The sequence below is a fragment of the Carassius carassius genome, chromosome 35, assembly GCF_963082965.1.
Source record: "Carassius carassius chromosome 35, fCarCar2.1, whole genome shotgun sequence".
NCBI lineage: Eukaryota > Metazoa > Chordata > Actinopteri > Cypriniformes > Cyprinidae > Carassius > Carassius carassius.
Window position 1 is genome coordinate 23680615 of NC_081789.1, and position 21785 is coordinate 23702399.

The window sequence follows — 21785 nt, forward strand, 5'->3', positions numbered from 1 at the left end:
ATTCTTAAAATTAGATTACTCAAGAAAGATCGTATTACTTAGGACAAGCCACATCTGAATTACTCAAGGTTTAGCATTTAACTTTACACCGTGTGTATGTGTACAGGCAACAAGTAAGACTGAGAATTACATTTTATTAAATCTACAGCACTGGACACAGTTTCACAGGTCATGCGATATGCAGTTCATAGAATTAAATTAATGTCAATAAGGTATGTTTCAACATTTACACCACCGATAACATTAGAACATAAAAACTACGAACATTTCAACATTGATAAGATTAGCTAGTCAAACACGTTGCATTTCATTCTCTGGAATTCCCTTCTAAAGAAACTGTAAACGTCATCACTTCATCGGCAAACTTGTTCATGTCCAATTCAATTTGGTGTTCAGCTATGTTTGATTTGAGGAAATAAAAGGGGGCAGTTAAAGACAGTCCAGAGTTAATATTTTCATTAAAGAAGCACATTCCATGGAAACAGTGGACGTCCGTTTTTGTGGTACAGTTTGTGTGCCGAGAGTTACATTTAACAATGCATGAAAAAACCTGGTACCACGATCTAAAGGAAAAATAAAAACAAAAAACCTTGACAAAAAGAGCTGGCTTTTATCATTCATTTGACAGTGACATCATTCACTGACATCAAGTACCTAAAATGTCCTGAAAACAATAAGGCACCATCCAATAAAATAATAAAATAAAACTTCAATTGATAATTGTCCAGAGTCAAGAAAGCACAAAACAAAAAGCACAATAAAACTGTAATCCACTCGGTACAAAATGTATAAAAAAAAGAAAGAAAAACAAGCTACATCATCCTTGAGGCATTTGATGGAAAGTTCTGCTTTTGCCGTCTTCCACGATTGTTCTTAGGACATTTCCTGGAAAAAATAAAGTAAGATAAATATTTAGCAATAAATAATAGAAATAATAAAAAATGTATTTTATATATATATATTACAGTCGTGGCCAAAAATATTGCCCCCCTTGGTAAATATGATCAAAGAAGGCTGTAAAAATTCATCTGCATTGTTAATCCTTTTGCTTTTTTTATTTTAAAAATTCACAAAAATGTATCCTTTCATTGGATAATAAGAATTTAAAATGGGGGGAAATATCATTATGAAATATAGGTTTTTTCAAATACTCGTTGGACACAATTATTGGCCCCCTAGAAATTCTTATGAGTAAAATATTTCTGAAGTATATTCCCATTCATATTCACAATTTTGAGCACTCCAGTGTGATTATAAACAAGAAATTATCCAGCCATGGCTTCCTGTTTCACAGAAATATAAAGAGGATCGAAAACAAAGCGTAAATTCCCTTAATCATCCATCACAATGAGAAAAACCAAAGAATATATTTCTGATGTGCAGCAAAAGATAATTGAGCTTCACAAATTAATGAAGTGGCTTTAAGAAAAGAGCTAGAGCAGTGAAAATTCCGGGCAATAATTAAGAATTTCCAATCAACAGAAAATGTTATGAAACTGCCTGGAAGAGGACGTGTGTCTATATCCTCCTAATGCATGATGAGAAGGAGAGTTTGAGTGGCCAAAGACAAGGACCACAATTATTATATAGTATTACATTTTGTGTTAATATAAATCTTAAATTAGCTCAAAATTTCTAATTTCATCAGTGTTAAGAAAATGCATTACTGTCATGCATGCTTTCAAAAGATGTTAAAATGTTCATTTTTGTTTAATAAACCAAATGTTATTGCCGATTTTTTCTTACCTGGTAATGCACATGACAACTGCCACAATAATGGCGATCTGCACGGCTCCAATGATAGCAGCTATGAGCACATAATGAAGTTTCTGACCACTGGGTACCACATACAGGATGTTAAAGTCAGCGATCTCATCACACTGTGTTCCTGTGTAACCTGAGTCACACCTGTGGAAAAACAAGAAACCATCTGAAACTCATCTCCCAACAAATGTCATCTTTTAAAAAGAATGCACACAGATCCGTACAACCAAATACTAGACGCTCACCGGCAGGAGGCGATGCCGAAATTAAATTCACACTGGCCATGAGCGCAGAAGTTGGCATAGTCGTCCGTGCAGGGAATGGGCATCCAGCCGTATCCTTTTCCTTCACCGGCTTTTGCTGGGTCTAAAAAAAGACAACATTCGATTTTAAACTCCATTGCTCAAAGTAGCAGATTAAGCTTCTAGATAGCTTTGCTTTAAAACTTAAAAACATTGATTTTTCTCATTAGATATTCTTTCCCCTGAAACATTTCACATTTTAGAAGTGATTAAAAGATGAAGATTATTAGGAGTGTACTTACCAATCAATTCTGGCTTGTAGGGAAGTCCAGGTTCAGTTTTCTTAGCCTTGTCTATATTTAAATGATAAAAAACAAACACGTATTGGCTTAGGTAGACATCTATCATTCAAAATCTCACATAAAAAAAGGACTATTTGGCTTGATGCATTATTTGCAGTGCTGTGACTATGACAGGATCTGACCTGTGCATCTCCCTAAATGTTTGACATCGATCTGTTCCTGCTTCATGCAGGACGCCTCTCGCACCAGGCAGGGGTTGTGGTAGGAGTTTCCGTCTGTGCCACACACTGGATTTTCATTGTGCCCACTGCAGTCGATTTTACACGAACAGCTGCAACATTAAAATAAGACGAACAGACAAATTTAAATGCTGTGAATTATTCAAAAGGCCAAACTTTTTGCTGGTACTACAGGGAATTTAACCGCAACAAATGTTTCAATAAAGCCCTGAATATACCAGAAAGGAAGCTTGTTTCAGCCACAGTGTATAAAAAATGTAAAAAGATAATTATCTCATGGTTTTTGTTCTTTCGAGTTTTAATCTCACATGTGAGAAGAAACGTCTGAATGATCAGGTATGAACTCACAATTGTGAGAAAAAGTCACATAAATCACAATTTCCTTTTTTTGTTTTCTGAATAGTGAGATTTAAACTAAAAGCCAGAATTGCGAGATGTTAATTGTGAGAAATTTGGTCAGAACTTGCGATTTAGACAATTTTTCTCTGAAATGCAACTTTACGCATTGCAAATTCTGTTTATATCACAGAGTTCTGACATTTTTATCTCTGAATTTTGAGATTGTTTTTTTCTTATGCAGTGGCGGAAATGGACTTCCATAAATCGGCGTTATTATAATTAACTAAAACGTAAAAAGAAATAAAAAGTACAGAAAAAATAAATAAATACATGAAATTAAAAAAAGGAATTAAAATCAAATCAAATAAAAACATCAAGTTGATTTTAGGTAGTGGTCAAGGCAACATTTTCATTTAGATTAAGAACCAAAATAACAAAAAAAAATTAAAATACAAACTAAAACTTAACAAAAACTGTATAGAGATGTTTGAAAAAACTAAAAACATAAAAAAATTTAAATAGGAAACATAAAATCAAACTCAAAATATTAACAAAAGCGATACTCGATAATATCAATGATACTAAAGCAACTATAAGTTTTAATGCCTGGTAAATTTAGTCACTAATTGTCTCCCCCTGCTGGCTGAGATAATGTAACTCTAATTAGCTGTGAGTGTTTGAGAGCTGTGTAGGATTCTTTTGTCCCAGGGCTCCTGAATCTCATGTCCTTGGAAGCTACAGTGCTTCCTGGAGTTAGTCCATACTGTTCATTAGCGCTTGGCAAGAAAATACAAAAGTAACATGAACCAGGCAGAAAAACCTTTGATACAAAAAAAGTTTTGCTACGCTTCCCCGTCTCAAGGGAGTAGCTTTGACAGAACTGAATTCTTTCCAACATTATTCACAATGGCAGTTGTTTCCAATGTTGTAGAAATAAATAAATAAATAAATAAAATTTCATACATTCATTACTTTAAAAAGCTGGCATGAAAAAGCACAAGACTTATTAATGAAAAACTCCTGGATACTCTTGTAAATCTGGCTGGACAACATAAGCAGGAATCATAAAGAAATGAATGCAGTACGTACGAGTCCTCATCCTCTGCGTCTTCATCGCATTCAGCGCCGTACTTGCAGTTGCTGCATTTTGTGATTTTCTTGCCTGAATCTGTGCCTGATCCTTCATATTCTGTAAGACAGTGATAACACAAGTTAAATTAAGGTTATTAAAAAACAAAAAACTAACTGATTTTATGAAAGCATTTTCATTAGCACTGAGGATCATTCTGCATATCTGTTTTCCTCCTGTTTTCCTTCATCGTTGTCCATTTGATTATAAATAGTGCTGTCAAATGATTAATCACGATTAATCGCATCCAAAATAAGTTTGTTTACGTATTATATGTGTACGTTTTGTGTATATTTATTATGTATATATAAATACACACACATACAGTAAATATTTTGAAAACATTTACATGTATTTACAGGTATATACTTATATTCATATATTTTATATCATATATAAATATATTTAATATAAAAACAAATTTTCTCTTAAATATATACATGTATATTTATGTATTTATGTGTACATAAAAAATATACACAGTACACACACATCTATTATGTAACTTTTAAAAAAACTTTTATTTTGGATGCGATTAATCGCGATTAATCGTTTGACAACACTAACTATAAATTATCAAATTTGACCAAATTTTTAATTAAAGGCACTCTGAAATACTTGAAAAAAGAAACCAACCTGAAACTGAAATATGAAATTTACTATTATAAAAACTTTTAGCTAATAAAAAAACATAGTATTTTTTAAAAAAAATTATAGGAATTGTTTTCTAAAAAGCTTGGCATGATTATAAAATATTAATGTAAAATAAAAATATAATTTTTTTTTGTTATTGATAATTGATAATTCTACTTTATTTATATATTTATTTGTGTGTGTGTGTGTGTGTATATATATATATATTAGGGCTGAAACGCCTCGAGTAACTCGATTACAAAAAATGATCGAGGCAAATTCCTCTGCCTCGAAGCCTCTTTTAATTTATTTTAAATCTCATGTCAGGTTCTTTCGCAATTATTTTTTTTTAATATGACAACGCGTTTACGTCACCCACAATTTTGAATGAATTAATCAAAAATAGATCATTGCACTTACATCAAATCACGATATGGAATAATGTCTGTAAATATTAAGCCGGAACAGTCTGTTTTAATATGAATCCTGCATGTTCTGTGTGTCTCTGTTAATGAATGGAGCATAAGCGCGACTTCCTTTATCACACACACTGAAGCGCGCGTGACGCTCGCGGTGATTTCAGCATCTGCTGTCTCACTAAATAAAGACGTGAGCACATGACAACATTTCCAGAACTGCTCTGACAGTCACTTCATGAGCATTTGACCGTTGCCACATCACATACACAGAACTGTAAAGGTACGTCAACCCGTCAAAATAAAAGTCCGGTTTAGATTAAAGTCAAGTATTTGCCAGATATGTATTACTATTGTTCAGCAGAATGCACATAGCCTACTACAAAAAAAAAATCAAACATTATTTTTTTTAAGGTTTAATCACACAACATTTCTTCCATGTCTTATTTTTTATAGTAAATCCCCTTTGTTTACCAAAAAGTTAAGTTTGCTTAATTTTCAATAATTAAAAGATAAATTAAATTAATGTTTTATGTTTAATTTGCATGCTTTATTTAAAACCCCAACTGAATGGCACTTAAATGCACTTAATTCATCTGTCAACTTTATTGTCATTGTTCACAGTACAAGTACAGACAGAGAAACAATGGGTAATAATTAAACTTTTATTTTTGATGTATGCATTGTTTTCTATGAATTAAAAAAATACAAATTTTTTTTTTTTCTGGAAAAGGAAACTTAGATGTTCATTTTAAGAGACTCAGGAGTCTTATTTTCTCTTGCATAATTAATATTGCAGTTTAAGCAAAAACACATTTTATCCGATTACTCGATTAATCAATGGATTTTTTGGTAGAATACTCGATTACTAAAATATTCGATAGCTACAGCCCTAATATATATATATATATATATATATATATATAAATAATAGGAGTGTAACGGTACGTGTATTCGTACCGGACCGTTTCGGTACAGGGCTTTCGGTACGGTGCACGTGTGTACCGAATGACCGAATGCAATATTTTGAGTGCGGAACTTAGGTACATTTTCATGTTTCCACACGAACCTATTAAATGGCGGAAGTCTCCGCCTTCAGCGCAAATCCCGTCCTGCAGCGGATTCTAAGGTTTTCAAAAGGCATCCCGCGAGTGTGAACATCACTACAACTAGGAAAAAAACAACAGTAATTCAAATGCAGCTCCCGTCGGCATTTAAACAGACCTTTGCTTTTAATTACGATCGGGTCAACGCAGTAACAAAATCTGAGCAGGTCTAAAAACTGAAACTGTTGATGCTGCACTTTACACTTTGGAAAAGTTATATATATTTTTTAAATATGAGCAGGTCTACAAGCTAGGATTAACTGAGAAGCTGCGCAAATCCACGTTCATTTTCAGCGTTTATTTGCGCATCTTCTCAGTTAACAACGGCTCTGTGTAGTAACAGCTGCTCTATGTGAAATCACGCACCTGAGGGAATTCAACGCTGATTAGAAAACCGGCTTTACTGACGAGATGCGCGTTAACGATAGGCCGATCGTGATCGGAGCACTCCTACTGTATAATACAATAAAATCGAGAATTATGCCACTTTACAAATGAGAAATAAGACAAAAAGTTCAAATCTATAATTTTTATTATTATTATTTTTTATGTAAAAGAACGATTAAAAATACTCAGTGGCATAGCACAGATTTCAGAAGTGGCCACTGAATGAGTACATACTCAACAGCACTTGAGTTGCGTTCCTGCACTGCTCTGTAATTTGCAGTAATGACAGCTCTAGAGCGGCCTTCATCTTTAAAACCCGCACCAGAGGAGGTTCAAACCCAGCGCAGCCCGAGGTCACTCTTTTATCACAGAACTGGCAACTTCAGCATGACAGGGCTAAAAATAACCTCAGATGGGATGTTTTGGCTGATCTACAGCGCTCTGGAGTGATGGGAGCTGACCCGTTTCTGAGATCATTTGAAGTCTGCAGGTCAAAATCCTAGAAATGACCACGTTTCAATTTCCTTGATATTACAGTTGCTGCTTTATGGTCAGAAACAAATATTAGGAAAAGAAAACAAACCTCCATCTCCAGATCCCGAGCTGCTATCTGGAACAAGAAACAAAAAGTAGGACTTATTATAGCCTTCCATTTATAAATATATCAATACATGTCTAGATTCCATACAGCGGTAGCAGCAGTGCATACTCCTTGTATTATGTATTATTAACATGCATATCAAATTATTATGAGTCATGGCATGTAATTTGCAGATGAAAAGTAATCATGAGATTAATTAGAGCTAAAAATAAAGGCTGTTATGTATCAGATCACGCTGCTCATTAGAGTCTCTGAAATAAAGCCTCTGCATATACACAGGAGGATGTTAAGATAGCATTTCTGGACCTCAGAAAAATCTATCTAACTTGTAAAAGTAATTCATCTTTATCTCTTGATGGAAATTTTTGTCACCAGTGGCCTGTTAGAGGCTCATCAAAAAAATAAAATCCAATCAGTTTAACTTTTATTGGAATAAATATCTTGATAATGTGCATTAGTCAAATAAAAAATAAATATATAAAAATGTATTTACTTTTCTATTGAATGTATAAAATGCAATCTGGGTCCAACATTATGGAAAATTATTTATAAAAAATAAAATTATATATATAGAGAATTTTTTTTTAAAACCCGTCCACCCCAAAAAAATACCCATCTCAGACCAATGCTGATTATTCCAGCATCTTAAAAGAAATGCTTGTGACTTGTTCTGTTAAAACACGCACAGTCAGTGTAATATGAACTAAGACAGAAGATGTCAGGTTTTCATTTCAGGAAGTGGAGGAGACGGTCTGGACTCACCAGGATAGCAGGGCCCCTCAGAGGCCAGAAAGATGGGTCTCTGCTGGGTACAGGCTGCTTGTTTCAGATAGCACTCGTTCTGATAGGTGTCTCCGTTTGTACTGCACACAGGGACGTAGTTCTTAGTGCACTGCGGCAAACACATATGAGAGGGGTATTGAGTTCAGCCACTTATGATTTTTCACTTTAATATGTCTGAAATGGCTCACTGATCAATGAGAGGGGAAATGAATGCAGGTAAATGATTCAGCGTTATGATTTAAGTGATTTCCTGAAGGTCAATTACAGAAAAATCACAATGTTCAATGATTTTTCTTATATGATCAAGAGTGGACAGAAGCCATCAAACCATCAATGAATCCATGACAGGCTGTAAATTAAAATAGTATGGTATACAATAGAATAGTTCACCTAAAAATGAAAATTTGCTGAGAATGGGCTCAACCTGAGGCCTTCCAAGATGTAGGTGAATTTGCTTCTTCATCATCACTTGCTCACCAATGGATGCTCTGCAGTGAATGGGTGCCGTCAGAATGAGAGTCCAAACAGCTGATAAAAACATCACAATAATCCACAAGTAAAGTTGTGAAGTGAAACGCTGAATGTTTGTAAGAAACAAAAAGCCGTCATTAATATGTTTTTAACTGTAAACAGTCACTTCTGGCCAAAATATGAGTCGATAATCAATAATAAAAGAAAAATAAATACATCCTCAGTTTTACTCACATCAAAATCCAGAATTTGTTTTGGACTGTTTTCTGTGCATATTTCTCTCCTGATTCAGAGGAGACTTTTTCACTGGAATTTTTTTTTATATTTTTAGATAGAGGACTCGTATTTTAGCCTGAAGCAATCTAAATGATGGATTTGTTTCTTACAAACACACACACACACACACAGATTATCACTTCACAAAACTGATGGACTGGAGTGGTGTGGATTATTGTGACACTTTTATCAGCTGTTTGGAGTCTCATTCTGACGGCACCCATTCACTACAGAGTGAGCAAGTGATGGTTTCATAAAATCAGAACAGCATTACAAAGTAATAAATGGAAGATGTAAAATGTGTACCTGAAACTGGCATACACATTTGATGTCTCCACCGTTGTTTTGGCAGATGCCACTGTAACGGCACGTGGTGGCATCACACACTCGCAGGTCGCTCTTCTTCTCTGACAGATCTGACAAACAGAGACTCATTAAACACCAAATATTCACAAACATGTTGGTCTTGATAATTTCGCAAGCTAGGAAACTATTTTTACTTGTATGCTTGTTTCTTTAAACCCTTCTTTGAAGCAAAAAGCTATGGAATCCCAAAAAAATGGTAATTGTGATTTTTCTTTTTTTTCAGAATTGCATGTTAAATGTGTTTTATTTTGCCTCTTCAGGACTGATCTGCCACTGGTGGCCCCTCAAAATACTACAAGTTCAGGTGGCCAACAAATGTGTGTTTAACGAGTCTAAATGTGGTTGTGTTAATGAGGGTCCATATGAATGCTCATCCATATACCATAAAACCTTCTATATCTGGAACCAGGAAGTTAATTTAAAGTTAACATTTTAGTCCAGAATCAGTTTCATCCACTCATTATCAAAGCTGTGAAACATACTGATGTGAAATCAGACTGCTGCCCAGGAAGCAGCTGTACAGAGCATGTGTCCAACAGCTGTCATTCATATTTCAGACCACTAGCTGTGAGTATGAAGCATATTAACAGAAATGAAGCAAGGCCAGATCCTCCATCTGACACACAGCTGGGACTGACAAACCTCTGAAACCGGGTTCAATAAATTGTTCACCAAAGAATGAAGCATTTGTCATTATTTATTTACCCTCACGTTGTTCCAAACCTGTATGACTTTCTTTCTTCTGTGGAACAAACAAGAAGATATTTTGAAAAATGTCTCAGTGTTTGCCTTCTAGGAATGTTTTGGACCCCATTGACAAATATGTCAAAATACCTTCATTTGTGCTCCTCAGAAGACAAGACATACAGGTTTGGAACAATATATTTCCACAAAATATATATTTAAAAAAAAACAAATGAACCTGGGAAACAATGGACAATCACAGCTATGGAAGAAAATACTATTCATATATTATCAATATATGCAAATTTCAGTCCATTTTTATTTAATTTTTTTTCACTTTTCAAAGTGGCTTCCACAAATTCAGTGTTTGAAATTCAGCATTGCACATCCGGGAGCTGCAGGAATAGCAGTGGAGCACCGATGCATGATCTCCAGCTGCACAAGGTGAATATGAATTATTCAATTTTGAATTATAAAAATGTGTGTGAAACATTTTTAATTGAAATATTCACAGCTTAAATAAACAACTATGTTCAATTTCAGGACCTAAAAATGCAAGTCCTGTTAATTCAATGCATTATTTTTTCAGTTAGTGCAATACAACATGCTTTTTCCAATTTCCTTCCATGATAACATCATACTGTTTTTAGTATCTTACAGTTCCACATAAATACAACTGCATATGAATACATTTAAAAAAAATAATTGTATGATGATATACAACAAAGTATGATGTTATGAACAGATTTTACATTAAAAAGAAATGAATACTTTTATTCAGCAAATTCAGTTTTTTGCATGTTCTATTCATCAAGGAATCCTGCAATAAATGTATCGGCACTAATAATAATACGAAATGTTATTTGCGCAGCAAATCAGCATATAAGAATGATTTCTGAAATATTATGTGACACTGAAGATGAGTAATGATGCTGAAAATTCATTGCATCACAGAAATAATACTAATCTATCTATCTATAGCAATATATGTTCAGAATTTAAAAAACAATGCAGTGCAGCGGGCAGCCGTAACCCTCGTGTAAATGCAGACAGACGAGACGAGGCGAAGGATGGCCTGTTAATGAAGAGCAGAAACGTAAAGCTACTACAGATGCTTCCTGGCTCTCGGCCGAGCAGCGCGTGCATTTGGAAAACTGCTCGAATGCTGCTGCCACAGAAACCCGGAAAGTTTTCCAGATGAAACCAATGCACAGACTTTAGACAAGAGAAGTTCATTAATCAGGCTGTTCAAATGAGACGAGAGGTTAATCTGTGGAGGTGTTAAACTGCTGTAATAAATGATGTGTTGGGTCTGGCACCTGAGGGAATAGACCAACTGATAATAAGAACACTGTCAGAGTGAGCTGGATTTCACAGCCTGAGTGCACTAATACATGTGATAAAAGTTTTAAAAGCAATTAGGAATAAAATGTTCTTAAGGCAAGAACCCACAAGTAAATAATACATAGTGTGACGCGTGGCCCGAGCGCTCATCAGCGTCGCCATGGAAACAGAGCAGACACACCTGCACCTGCTCATTACAGGCTGAGCGGTCACACCTGCAGCCCATTGGAAACGGGCTTTATAAGCAGCGTCGTCAAACACAGAGGTGAGAGATGTCTCCAGAAGACTCAACTAACAATTCTCTGTGTTTCCCCTCCAGAGAGCAGCGTGTGACCGCCAGCCCGCTAAAGACACGGATCTCACGGACCCACACAGCACTGCGCACCGAAGGAGGAAGAGAAGGCTGAGCACCGGAAACCCCTCACGTTGGCTATTTTTCCCTACACCATATAAAATAAAATCCACCCTTCGGGGAACCTACCTTGACCCTCGTGTCGTGTGCTTCTTCACCCCGTCACTATATATATATATATATATATAACCATACTTGCACATTTGATTAATAACAGTACATCAAGACAAATGTTTTTGTATTACAAGTCTTCTGAAATGTCATGATTAAATATGCAAATGAGGAATTTTCTAAATAAATATGCACTGATTTGCATACTTTTGCAGAAAAGAAATCTGAACACTGGATAAAGCCAGATACAAACGTCTTGTTTCTTTTTGGTGACATTAGAGATTTTGGATATCTTTATCATAACAATACTGTCAACAGCTAGAAGAAAATTATTTTTTTAACTAATTTTTTTGGAAAACAATATTCTATAAACCACACAAATGATACTTGAACAAATCTCTTCAGGATATAGATAAAAATAAAACTGTAAAGTTAGGTGTTTGTAAGTATTACTGAAGTGGAGATGTCTGATTCACAACAGGAGGGGGAAACATTTAGAAAAAAAAACACATTTTTTAAATAAAATATTCTACATGGTGAGAAACTAAACTATTAGAATGCTCTCCCATTAACAAATTCTAATGCATATCTCACTTACAGTGCCGGGAAAAGGTTTTTGCCCCTTTCCTGTTTTTAATTTTTGTGCATATTTGTCACACTTAACAGATTCAGATCATCAAACAAATTTTAATATTATACAAAGATAACGCAAGTAAATACAAAATGCAATTTTTAATTGACGATTTCTTTTATTTAAGGGAAAAAGCTTTCCAAACCTACCTGGCCCTACGTGAAAAATTAATTGTTAAATCATGAAAGAACTGTTATTAACCACATTATTTTGGAAAGCTGAGTTAAACTTCTCTAGCCACACCCTGACCTGTTGAATCAAGAAATCACTTAAATAGAATATGTCTGACAAAGAGAAGCATGCTTAAAGAGCAACACATCATCCCACGATCTAAAGAACAGATGACAAATAAAATAGTTGACATGTATCCGTCTGGAAAGGGTCATAAAGCCATTTCAAACCATGGTCAGAGCCATTATCCACAAATGGAGAAACCTTGGAACAGTGGTTAACCTTCCCAGGAGTGGCCGGCCTATCAAAATTACACCAAAAGTGCAACGACGACTCGTCCAGGAGGTCATAAAAGAACCCAGAACACTTCCCTCCATTTATGTCAGTGCTCATGATTCAATAATAAGAACGAGACTGGGCAAAAACAGCATCCATGGAAGAGTTCCAAGGCAAAAACCACTGCTGACCAAAAAGGCTTGTCTCACATTTGCCAAAAAATATCTTGATTATCCCCAAGACTTTTGGGCAAATATTCTGTGGACTAATGCGACAAAAGTTGCACTTTTTGGAAGGCGTGTATCCCGTTACATCTGGCATAAAACCAACACAGCATTTCATAAACAGTCAAACAGTTATTAGATTTAGGGGCAATTACTTTTACACATAGTGCCAGGCAGGTTTGGAAAGCTTTTTTCCCTTAATAAATGAAATCATTAAAAAAATTAAGGGGGCAAAAACCTTTTCCTTATTTCGGGGCCCCTGCCAGACAGAACCAACACTTCTTGTCTCACACCCTTTGAGAAACAGCATCAACATGAGCATGCATAAAGACACATAGATGCATTAAACAAGAAATATGATATAGGACGTCTGAGAGATGGTATTAATTGGGAATATCATGATACTTTCATACATACCATGGTTATGAATTTATATATATAATTAAACTTTTGAAAGTTTCTTCCAAACAGTTGCTGGTTGATAATAATTATACGGAAGCCAATGGCTGCAATCAACTGTTTGATTACCAACATGCATTAAAATATCTTCTTTTGTGTTCAACAGAAGAAAGAATCACATCCAGGTTTGGAACTACTTGATGATGGTGAGTAAATTATGATTATAATTAAAAGTTTGGGGTGACGAAGCCCTTTAAGTTCCATAGCAGGTTAAGTGATATTTAAGGTTGTTGTGAAAAATGCTGTAAGAATGGCTATTGTCTATTTGTTTAAAATGTAAACACAGTTGCATTCAGCATGTCTGCTTTCATATTTACAAAAGTTCCTCTACTGAACAGCCAACCAATAAGCCCTAACCTTCACACCAAGCCTCATTCAACTGCTAGTTCCTTCATGGGACATTCCTTAGACATCCCTCATCTGAACTGACCCATTTCCAACTACACATCTCCAAACAAACAGAGCACAATGTGTGTGGGGTAAAAATGGGGCTGAGGGGAGACCCAGATCTCACACTGCGCAAAGATAATCAGAGCAGCGACGGAAATCAATGGCGTTTGAAAGATAAGGACATCAGTCCATTGCCTGCAGCCAAACAGCTCATCCGCTCAAGAGCAGTCGATACTCATCTCCTCAATGGGTCAATAGACCCCACAAAGTGTCTCTTATTAAAAAGGAGGAAGCTACGGCGTTATAGCTCGACTTTGCGCCCTCGTTCCCATTTAAAAGACGTTTAACTGCATCATACGCTAGGTACTTTTCTCCTTCTTCAGCAGCTTATAACACTTCACACATTTAAAGATGTTTTTGAAAGAAGTTCAATACAAGTATCATATAAATATGAGTCTAAAGGGAGCTGTGCTGCTTTGGCCATCTTATGCAAATGAAACTTTAATGACCATGCAAGACCGGCAACATGAACCAGCCTGAACCAGTATGGAAATTAAAGCATGACTTTTCAGCAGGGATTCTTGTGGAGTTCAGCGCTGCAAAAACAGCATAACAGCACAACATATGGAAAGAGTAGAATGAAAAAAAAAAACGTTTTACATGGGATTATAGATTGCAAACATATCAAACATTAACATATTAATACACACACACACACACACACACACATTCACATATATCTATTATAAAATTACACTTTAACATTTACTTCCTTCTCACTGATACACAATTTTAGCTCCTCAAGTTGAGCTTGAACGTGCTTTAAGAACAATGAAGTAACCCAATCTCTCAGAGCGTGTGCTCCCGCCTGTGCTTTAATTGTACAACTAAAAACTGCTGAGAGGGACGAGAGCATTATATGCATTTTCTCCATTCTGTAGTGCTTCTTTGCCTCTGGCATATTAGGGACATACACACACACACACAAAAGACAATACACTTACTAAGAAGCAGAGAAAGACTGTTGGAGCACAAAAAATGGGTGATGGGTAAAGCTAGAGAGACACTTAAAAGAGACACTTAAAGCTACTTCAAAGAAGCAAAATGTATATCATGAGCAGGAATGCATTGCACTTTTGGTCTGAGGTTTGCAGTGGCAAACATCCTAAAGAGAGTGGACGACTAGAGATGTTGTTAATGAGTCCCAACCAGAATCCACTGCAGTCAACTTGTACTGTTCTAATTAGATCAGTCGGGTCTTTGAGATCAAACAAGCAGTGATACGAATCTCTTAGTCTAATGTTGTAAGATCAAACATTCAAAGGTATGAAGCTATCAGCCATTCCTGTGAAGGAGTACAACGTTTGTGCAGTCTAGTGGTCAGGAACCACCGGCGCTTTGATCTGCAAGGTAGTTAGTACATTGATTTGAAGTGATAATCTTGGTTTAACCTCAGTTTGGCAGTGAATTATTTGGAGAAATATATTCTCTAACATCTTAAAAGTGTTTTACCGCAATACAACCTATATACCAGAGCCATCAAATAGAGGTAGGAACCGGTTCTTCTGAAGTACGCAACAGAACTTTAACCATCAAAGTGATGGTGTAACTACAGATAGAAGGAAACAAAGGACCAACATGGTCCACTTGGCAGTGTCTGTAAATGGTAGTAATTGTGGGCTGGGCCTCTTTGAAGGCACCATCTGTGAAGGGCTTGCTTAAAATAATTGCCTCTTAATTATATACTGGTGTCCAACTGACAGAATCCACAAGCATGACATCAGAGTTAAGCACTTAAGGACCAAAACACACCTTGGTATGATATGACACAAAATGTTACGTGAGCAATCTTAAATGAGCAACCATTATTGGTTTGTTTTAAATGTTAAAATACATTCTCATTCCAACGTCATATATAAAGACAAATCTAAGTAAACAATTAGTTTATTTTTAAAACATTTGTTGAAGCATTCTGGCCAGCTCCACATAGTAACACTGGCTAAACCAATGGTGTGAGTTTGAGGGCGGGGCTATGTGTTCTTCTGACCAAAAGCAGAAAGAGGAGTGTTTGGGAAGCCTGATTGAAAACAATCATTATTTCTGTGACTCTACACTTAATAAATAAAGATTACATAAGTTTTTTTTTTCAGGGATCCAATAGAATTATTTTCCTTAAAGAAAATGTTTTAGTGTGAAGGAGATTTTTATAATCTAAAGGACATTTTCCCACTTAGTTAAACACTATTAGCTTATATCTGCTTAATGCTTTCTACTTAAATTCCAAGCTTATCTAAGTAAATGTAACATTTATTTTAAACATTTGTTAAACCCTTAAACCCCAACCAGTGCCACATGGCAACGCTGGCTCAGCCAAATGTGCAAATTAGAGGCGGAGCTATCTGTTCATCCTGACCAATGGCAGAAAGGGAAGTGTTTGGGAAACCTGATTGAAAACAATCCTCTCATTATTTCTGTGACTCTACACTCCTAAAAATAAAGGTTCCAAAAGGGTTTTTTTTGTGTTTTTTTTTGCCTAGAAGCACAATTTTTGGTTCTTCAAAGAACCTTTCAGTGAATAGTTGTTAAAAAAACCATTTTCATTTAGTGTTAAGATTATTTTTTTTATGATCTAAAGAACCTTTTCTACTATAAAGAACCTGTGCAATGAAAAGATTACATGGATGTCATGAAACCACCAATGCCAATAAAAGAACATTTATTTTTAAGAGTGCAGTGGCGCAGAAATGACACAGTATTCACTTTAAACCAGCTAAACGGTTCAATTCTATCAGCTTAAACATTTTCAGCTTAAATCCACTTTGTCTAAAACAAAAAGCTACCAAGGACGGGCTAAACTAGTGTGAAAACACAGAGGGTGAACATATTGCCTTAAATTGGTTCGCAAGCACCCGCTGCATGCACACACATGCATTATGCAAAGCTTTGCAATACCGCTTCCCTCCAGTCGACCCCTCGCCCTGTCACGGTGGACGCCATTGATTTCAGACTTATGGGCTACGGGGAAGCTTTGTGCATAAAGCATCTCTCTTACTCTGGAGTGATTCGGAGGCAGTTTGTTCAATGGAAAGCCATTAAATTGACTGATGCCTATAAGAGTTTGGTTTTCATATCCAGCCTTGCTTTAGAACCTTGAATACAAAACGGTGGTTGCATGTCAATTGATATTCTCAGATGCGTGCGCTTTGTGTTGTGAGCGATGTGTGTTTCAAGAGTGGTCTGGAAATGGGCTGAAGACTACTTAAAGAAATTATTCTATGTAGCTTCAGAGGTTCTCCATTCATGAGCCAGTGTGTCTGTTTAGATCAGACAAAGATCAGAGCTCTGATTGGTAAGAGCACAGGATGTACTCAGCAGTAAATGCTATTTAAAACACATTATGTAATGACATTATCCAAAATTCAAAAGGCTTATTTAAAGAATAAGAGTAGATACAGATTAGATACACTTAAAGTGAACAAGTAAAGTTTCTGTTCTCTTGCTAAGGTCAGACTGTGATGTCATTATGGGTCACAGAGTTGCAATGGTGTGAATGCACATCGACTTCTATGTATAACGTATAAATATACTTTGTATCAATGACATTTATGTTAATATTTATTACAAAAATATATGAATTAATGCAAATAAAATGCAACTGACTGTAGCTATACTTGGTTAGGGAAGCAAAATAAATTGGCCTGTAAAATAAATGAAAAACGATACAATAATACTTTGCATGGCAATGCACCACCAGTATTTTGGTGCAAATGAATGTCAATTTGTAGTACACTAATATAATATTTGGCCCACTGTGATATTAATTAAAATGCTGTTTTTACAGAAAGTAATTTTTTTATATAAATTTTCCCATTTAATTTAGCATATTGTTCAGATCACAATAATGTTAATGTCTTTCACTCAAAATGATATATATATTTTTTTGATACAATAGACAAGCTTTCAAACGGTGTAGCATCACTAATTCAATATAAAAATCAAGTTCCTGAGGCAAAACTACTCTTCTAAATCAGGTAAGCGATTTGATATTTACCTAAAAATGAGGGTGAAATAATTGCATTCTAATTTATCATTTGCTGACAACTAAAAGCAAGAAATGAAAGCAGAGAGGCAAGCAGAAATATTGATTAACTGAGATCCAGGATCAAATTCCAGAAACTTCATAAATACAGAAATCATATCTGGGTTTTTAATAAAATGCAAAGACTAACATGACAATTAAATGCACTTTTTGCAAGGTTCGCAACACTGTTAACTTGCCAAAATGCATCCAGCACTACATTAGGCTCTTCAAATAAAAGAAACACCATTAATGCGGTGGTCCAAAATAGCACGTCTAGTGAATTAGTGACACTAAGGAGAAGAGCATCAATGAAGGGTGCTTTTTCTGCTTGTGGTCAGTACTATCCCAACTGCTGAGGGCAATTCGGATGCCCCTGAGACTTGCTCCATTGTGTTCCTGCCTTTTACAAAACCAGCCCTTTGCTTATGCAGGACATCCACTGATTAAACCACTGGAGCCTGGAGCTTTGAATCTGAAAACACTGGCGCACAATGGCCGCTATTGTCAGCTGCTTTTCCTTCTATTAATTCTAGGTGACAAAAAGGGTGTCAGGATTTAAAAAGGAAAGACAGCGAGGGGAAAAGGCGTCCATCTGGAGAGTTTACATTATATATAATGACCCAAAAGACAGAGAGGAGCTTTGTGTTAAAAGGTTACATTTTAAACGGCTACTTATTTTAATATGCAGTCAGTGTGTAAAGGGTCATCAGGTGCAAAGTTGAGCCAACAGGATTTAAATGTGCAATTATATCCGTCCATGTATACTAATAAACAAGTTAAAGCTCTATACATTAGCCTACAACCGAAAAATCCCCAAATGTTGCAATTCAACTACCATGACAGAGCATTAACTCAACTAATCTTTAAGACAATTACTTGGATACGCTTGGAAACATCCATTATCCAATCTATAGGACAATGAACACATGTTTCTAAAGGGCATACAAAACAGTAAATAAGACCACAACACCTTTTCAAACAGGCCTCGAGCCTGAAAGCCCCCCATCGGTTGCCATACGGGACAGTATGGACAGCGGGGCTTACTCTTGCCATCCCAAGCCGCATACATGTGGCTTAGAGCATAATAATTGGCCTATCCTTGTGCATAAAAGAATACATATATATATATATATATATATATATATTTTTTTTTTTTTTTTTTTTTTTTTTTTTTTTTACGTTAATCCATTTAAAGAAAGCACTTTCCTTAGCTGAGGAGAGAATTTGTGGTTACCACAGATCAGATGAGAGTGATGTTATAGGGTGGGGTTCACGCTTCCCCTTTATATTGTCTCACCTGATCTGGTGCATCAAAAGATGGATGCTTCACTTCAGACCATGCAAAACCATTCAAAGGCGAGGTAACAAATGCACGCAATTCAAAATAGTCCCATGCATCTGTTTATTTGACAGGAACACACTGGTAGTTTCATTTTAGCGTCCCTACACTGCCTGCCTCTCGTAAGCCTCCAGAGGCCATGCTCGAATCTCCATCTTCAACAAATGTGCAATATCTCCAACAAAGATAAAAAGTGAGCATGCTTTGGTTTTCATGCAACATATTAAATAGTGAAGCAATACCTAAGCAGCCTTTGCCTTTGCCGGACACACAGTCAGTGTTCTGCGGGTTGGATGCTTGAACGGATCCCAGAGTTGGGCAGAGGATGACGGTCAACAGGCAGAACACAGACAGTTCTGGTCGGGTCCAGCTTACATGACCGGTGCCCACCAACATGATGTATCTGTATCTCCTCTTTGACCTGTTAAATAAAGGTGCAGGGGAACAAAAGACGAGCAGGCTGCGGCGGACGCGGAAAATATTCCTTTTAAAACGTGTTTGTGTCCCAGGAAGGCCGACGGAGCCTTATGAGCATCCCTCCGGTTAAAAACAAGCGTGCATTTCTATCACAGGCACATTTTTGCGCGGATTCGCTGTTGTGCTGGAGATCGTCTCAATAACAGCTCGCGGACGCCTCTCGTTCCGTCTTTGTGTGCATCTCAAGCGCGTCTGTTTTGCTGGTTGTGGGGAAAAGGCGACGCGTATCGACGGTTTAACGTCCTTTAGGAATCGTTCGTCCTCGGGTGTCTTTGCTGTCCTTTCGCGTCGGGGCAATGTCACGATTCTCCTTGCCCAAAATCCCAACAACAAAGGGTCGGCACGGATGGGTTGCAGTCACGTGACTCCTGAACCATCTCCTCCCCCAATTCCCGGAGGAAACGCAGGACCCCTAAAAATCTGCAAGCCTACAGTTGGGTCATTACTAGGATGCAGTTCATTTCCATGAGGTGGTCGTATATGGCTCAGTCAGTGGCGTGTGGTGGGAACGCGTTTGAGTTTATTAGGCTAATAATAATTCATTTTCCAGTTGATGTTTGCACAGCAGCGTTATTTACTAGTTCACTGATGTACTATTATAGTCTTACTAATATTTAGAATTATATATATATATATATATATATATATATATATATATATATATATATATATATATATATATATATATATATATATATATATATAATTTTTTTTTTTTTTTTTTTTTTTTTTTTTTTTTTTTTTTTTACTTTAGCTTATGTTTGATTTATTTGTTGATTTTATAATTAATGTTTTAAAAAGTATCTATTTTTATAATAGATAATAGGTTGTTTTTTATGCCTTTTTTAATATCTATTATTTTTAATTAAATTTATGTTAGTTTAAATTTACCAAACTAAATAAAAATTAGAAATGTTGCCCCAAATAAGTACATATATATATATATATATATATATATATATATATATATATATATATATATATATATATAGCGTTTTAAAAGGTTTTTAGTAAAAAAAAAAAAAATATATATATATATATATATATATATATATATATATATATATATATATATCTTACACTACAAACAAATCAAGCAATACTGTATAAATAATTACATATTAACAATTTAAATAAATATCACAACATTTACAGTATATTTATGTTTAATGACTTTCATAGAAATATATTTATTAATATATATTCAGTATATTTATATGATTTTTAAAAAAATCTATATCAATATTTAACCCCAAAATGTTTTATATATTACATAACCATGGTAAATATGGGTTTCCCATGATTTTGTCACTTAAATGCTTACAAATGATTATTAATATAAAAAAATAGAATAAAAATAATATTAAATACAAATATAAATATTTTATTATATTATTTTCTGTATTTCTTTTTTATAATGTAATTATGTAAACCTGTATTTGTACGGACATCATCACCATGAACTTTTGCTATATAAAAAGGGCGATACATATATTGTTGTATATTGACATATTGTTTTAATGGCTAGAGAGAGAGTGTTAAGTAGTGCGTGATTAATTGCAGTGTAAATGTTGTGATTTGGTGACAGTCATAAGGATGTACTGAGACATACGTCTGCAAGTCTCATTTTATGATTTAATGTGCTTTCTTTAGACACCTCAAATGTTTCCAGTCTATATTCATAAGTTTCGGTCATTTTCATCTATCATTTCTGAAATGCAGATTAATGGATTATTTCCTCCAGATGCACTAAATGCCATCCATTGTGGCCCGTTATGACGTTTTACGCTGTTTTAATGACAGCTCAACACACAAGGGGCCATTAAAAGATTAAAACACAGACAGAGCAGTATTATGCGATAATTCTTTTTGAAATGTCGCTGTGAGAGAAGCTTTGTATTTTGGTTTAACATTTATGTATACATCTATGTTTGTAATTGAGGTAGATGCTTCATTTCTAAACATGTGCTGTGCTGCAGGGTTGTTCGTCATAATTTAGTCTGGATGGCCCAGCTGTACTAGTGGTGTCAATATTGATCCCGAGGCCACACGAGAACACTATTGATCTCACTGACAGACATTTAATAGACTGACTTACAAAAACCAGACAGTCACTGCTGCTGCTTCTTTTCCTCTAAACTATCCAGAATGAGTCCAGAAATTTGTCTCGTGCAGCTGTTTTTTCAAACTGA

The 21785-nt window shown here is 35.5% G+C and overlaps 1 protein-coding gene across 1 annotated transcript; it reads right to left on the reverse strand.

Moving 5' to 3' along the window:
• Positions 1–114: 114 nt before the first annotated feature.
• Positions 115–20004, reverse strand: LOC132116284 (tomoregulin-1-like). The gene is made up of 10 exons (XM_059525056.1): positions 19359–20004; positions 8995–9104; positions 7921–8050; positions 7141–7167; positions 3976–4075; positions 2491–2639; positions 2309–2359; positions 2010–2130; positions 1747–1908; positions 115–885 (listed from the first exon to the last, which is right to left on the reverse strand). Exons 1-10 carry the CDS (start codon positions 19510–19512, stop codon positions 813–815), a joined length of 1077 nt encoding a protein of 358 aa, XP_059381039.1. The 5' UTR covers positions 19513–20004; the 3' UTR covers positions 115–812.
• Between the last annotated feature and the right edge of the window lie 1781 nt (positions 20005–21785).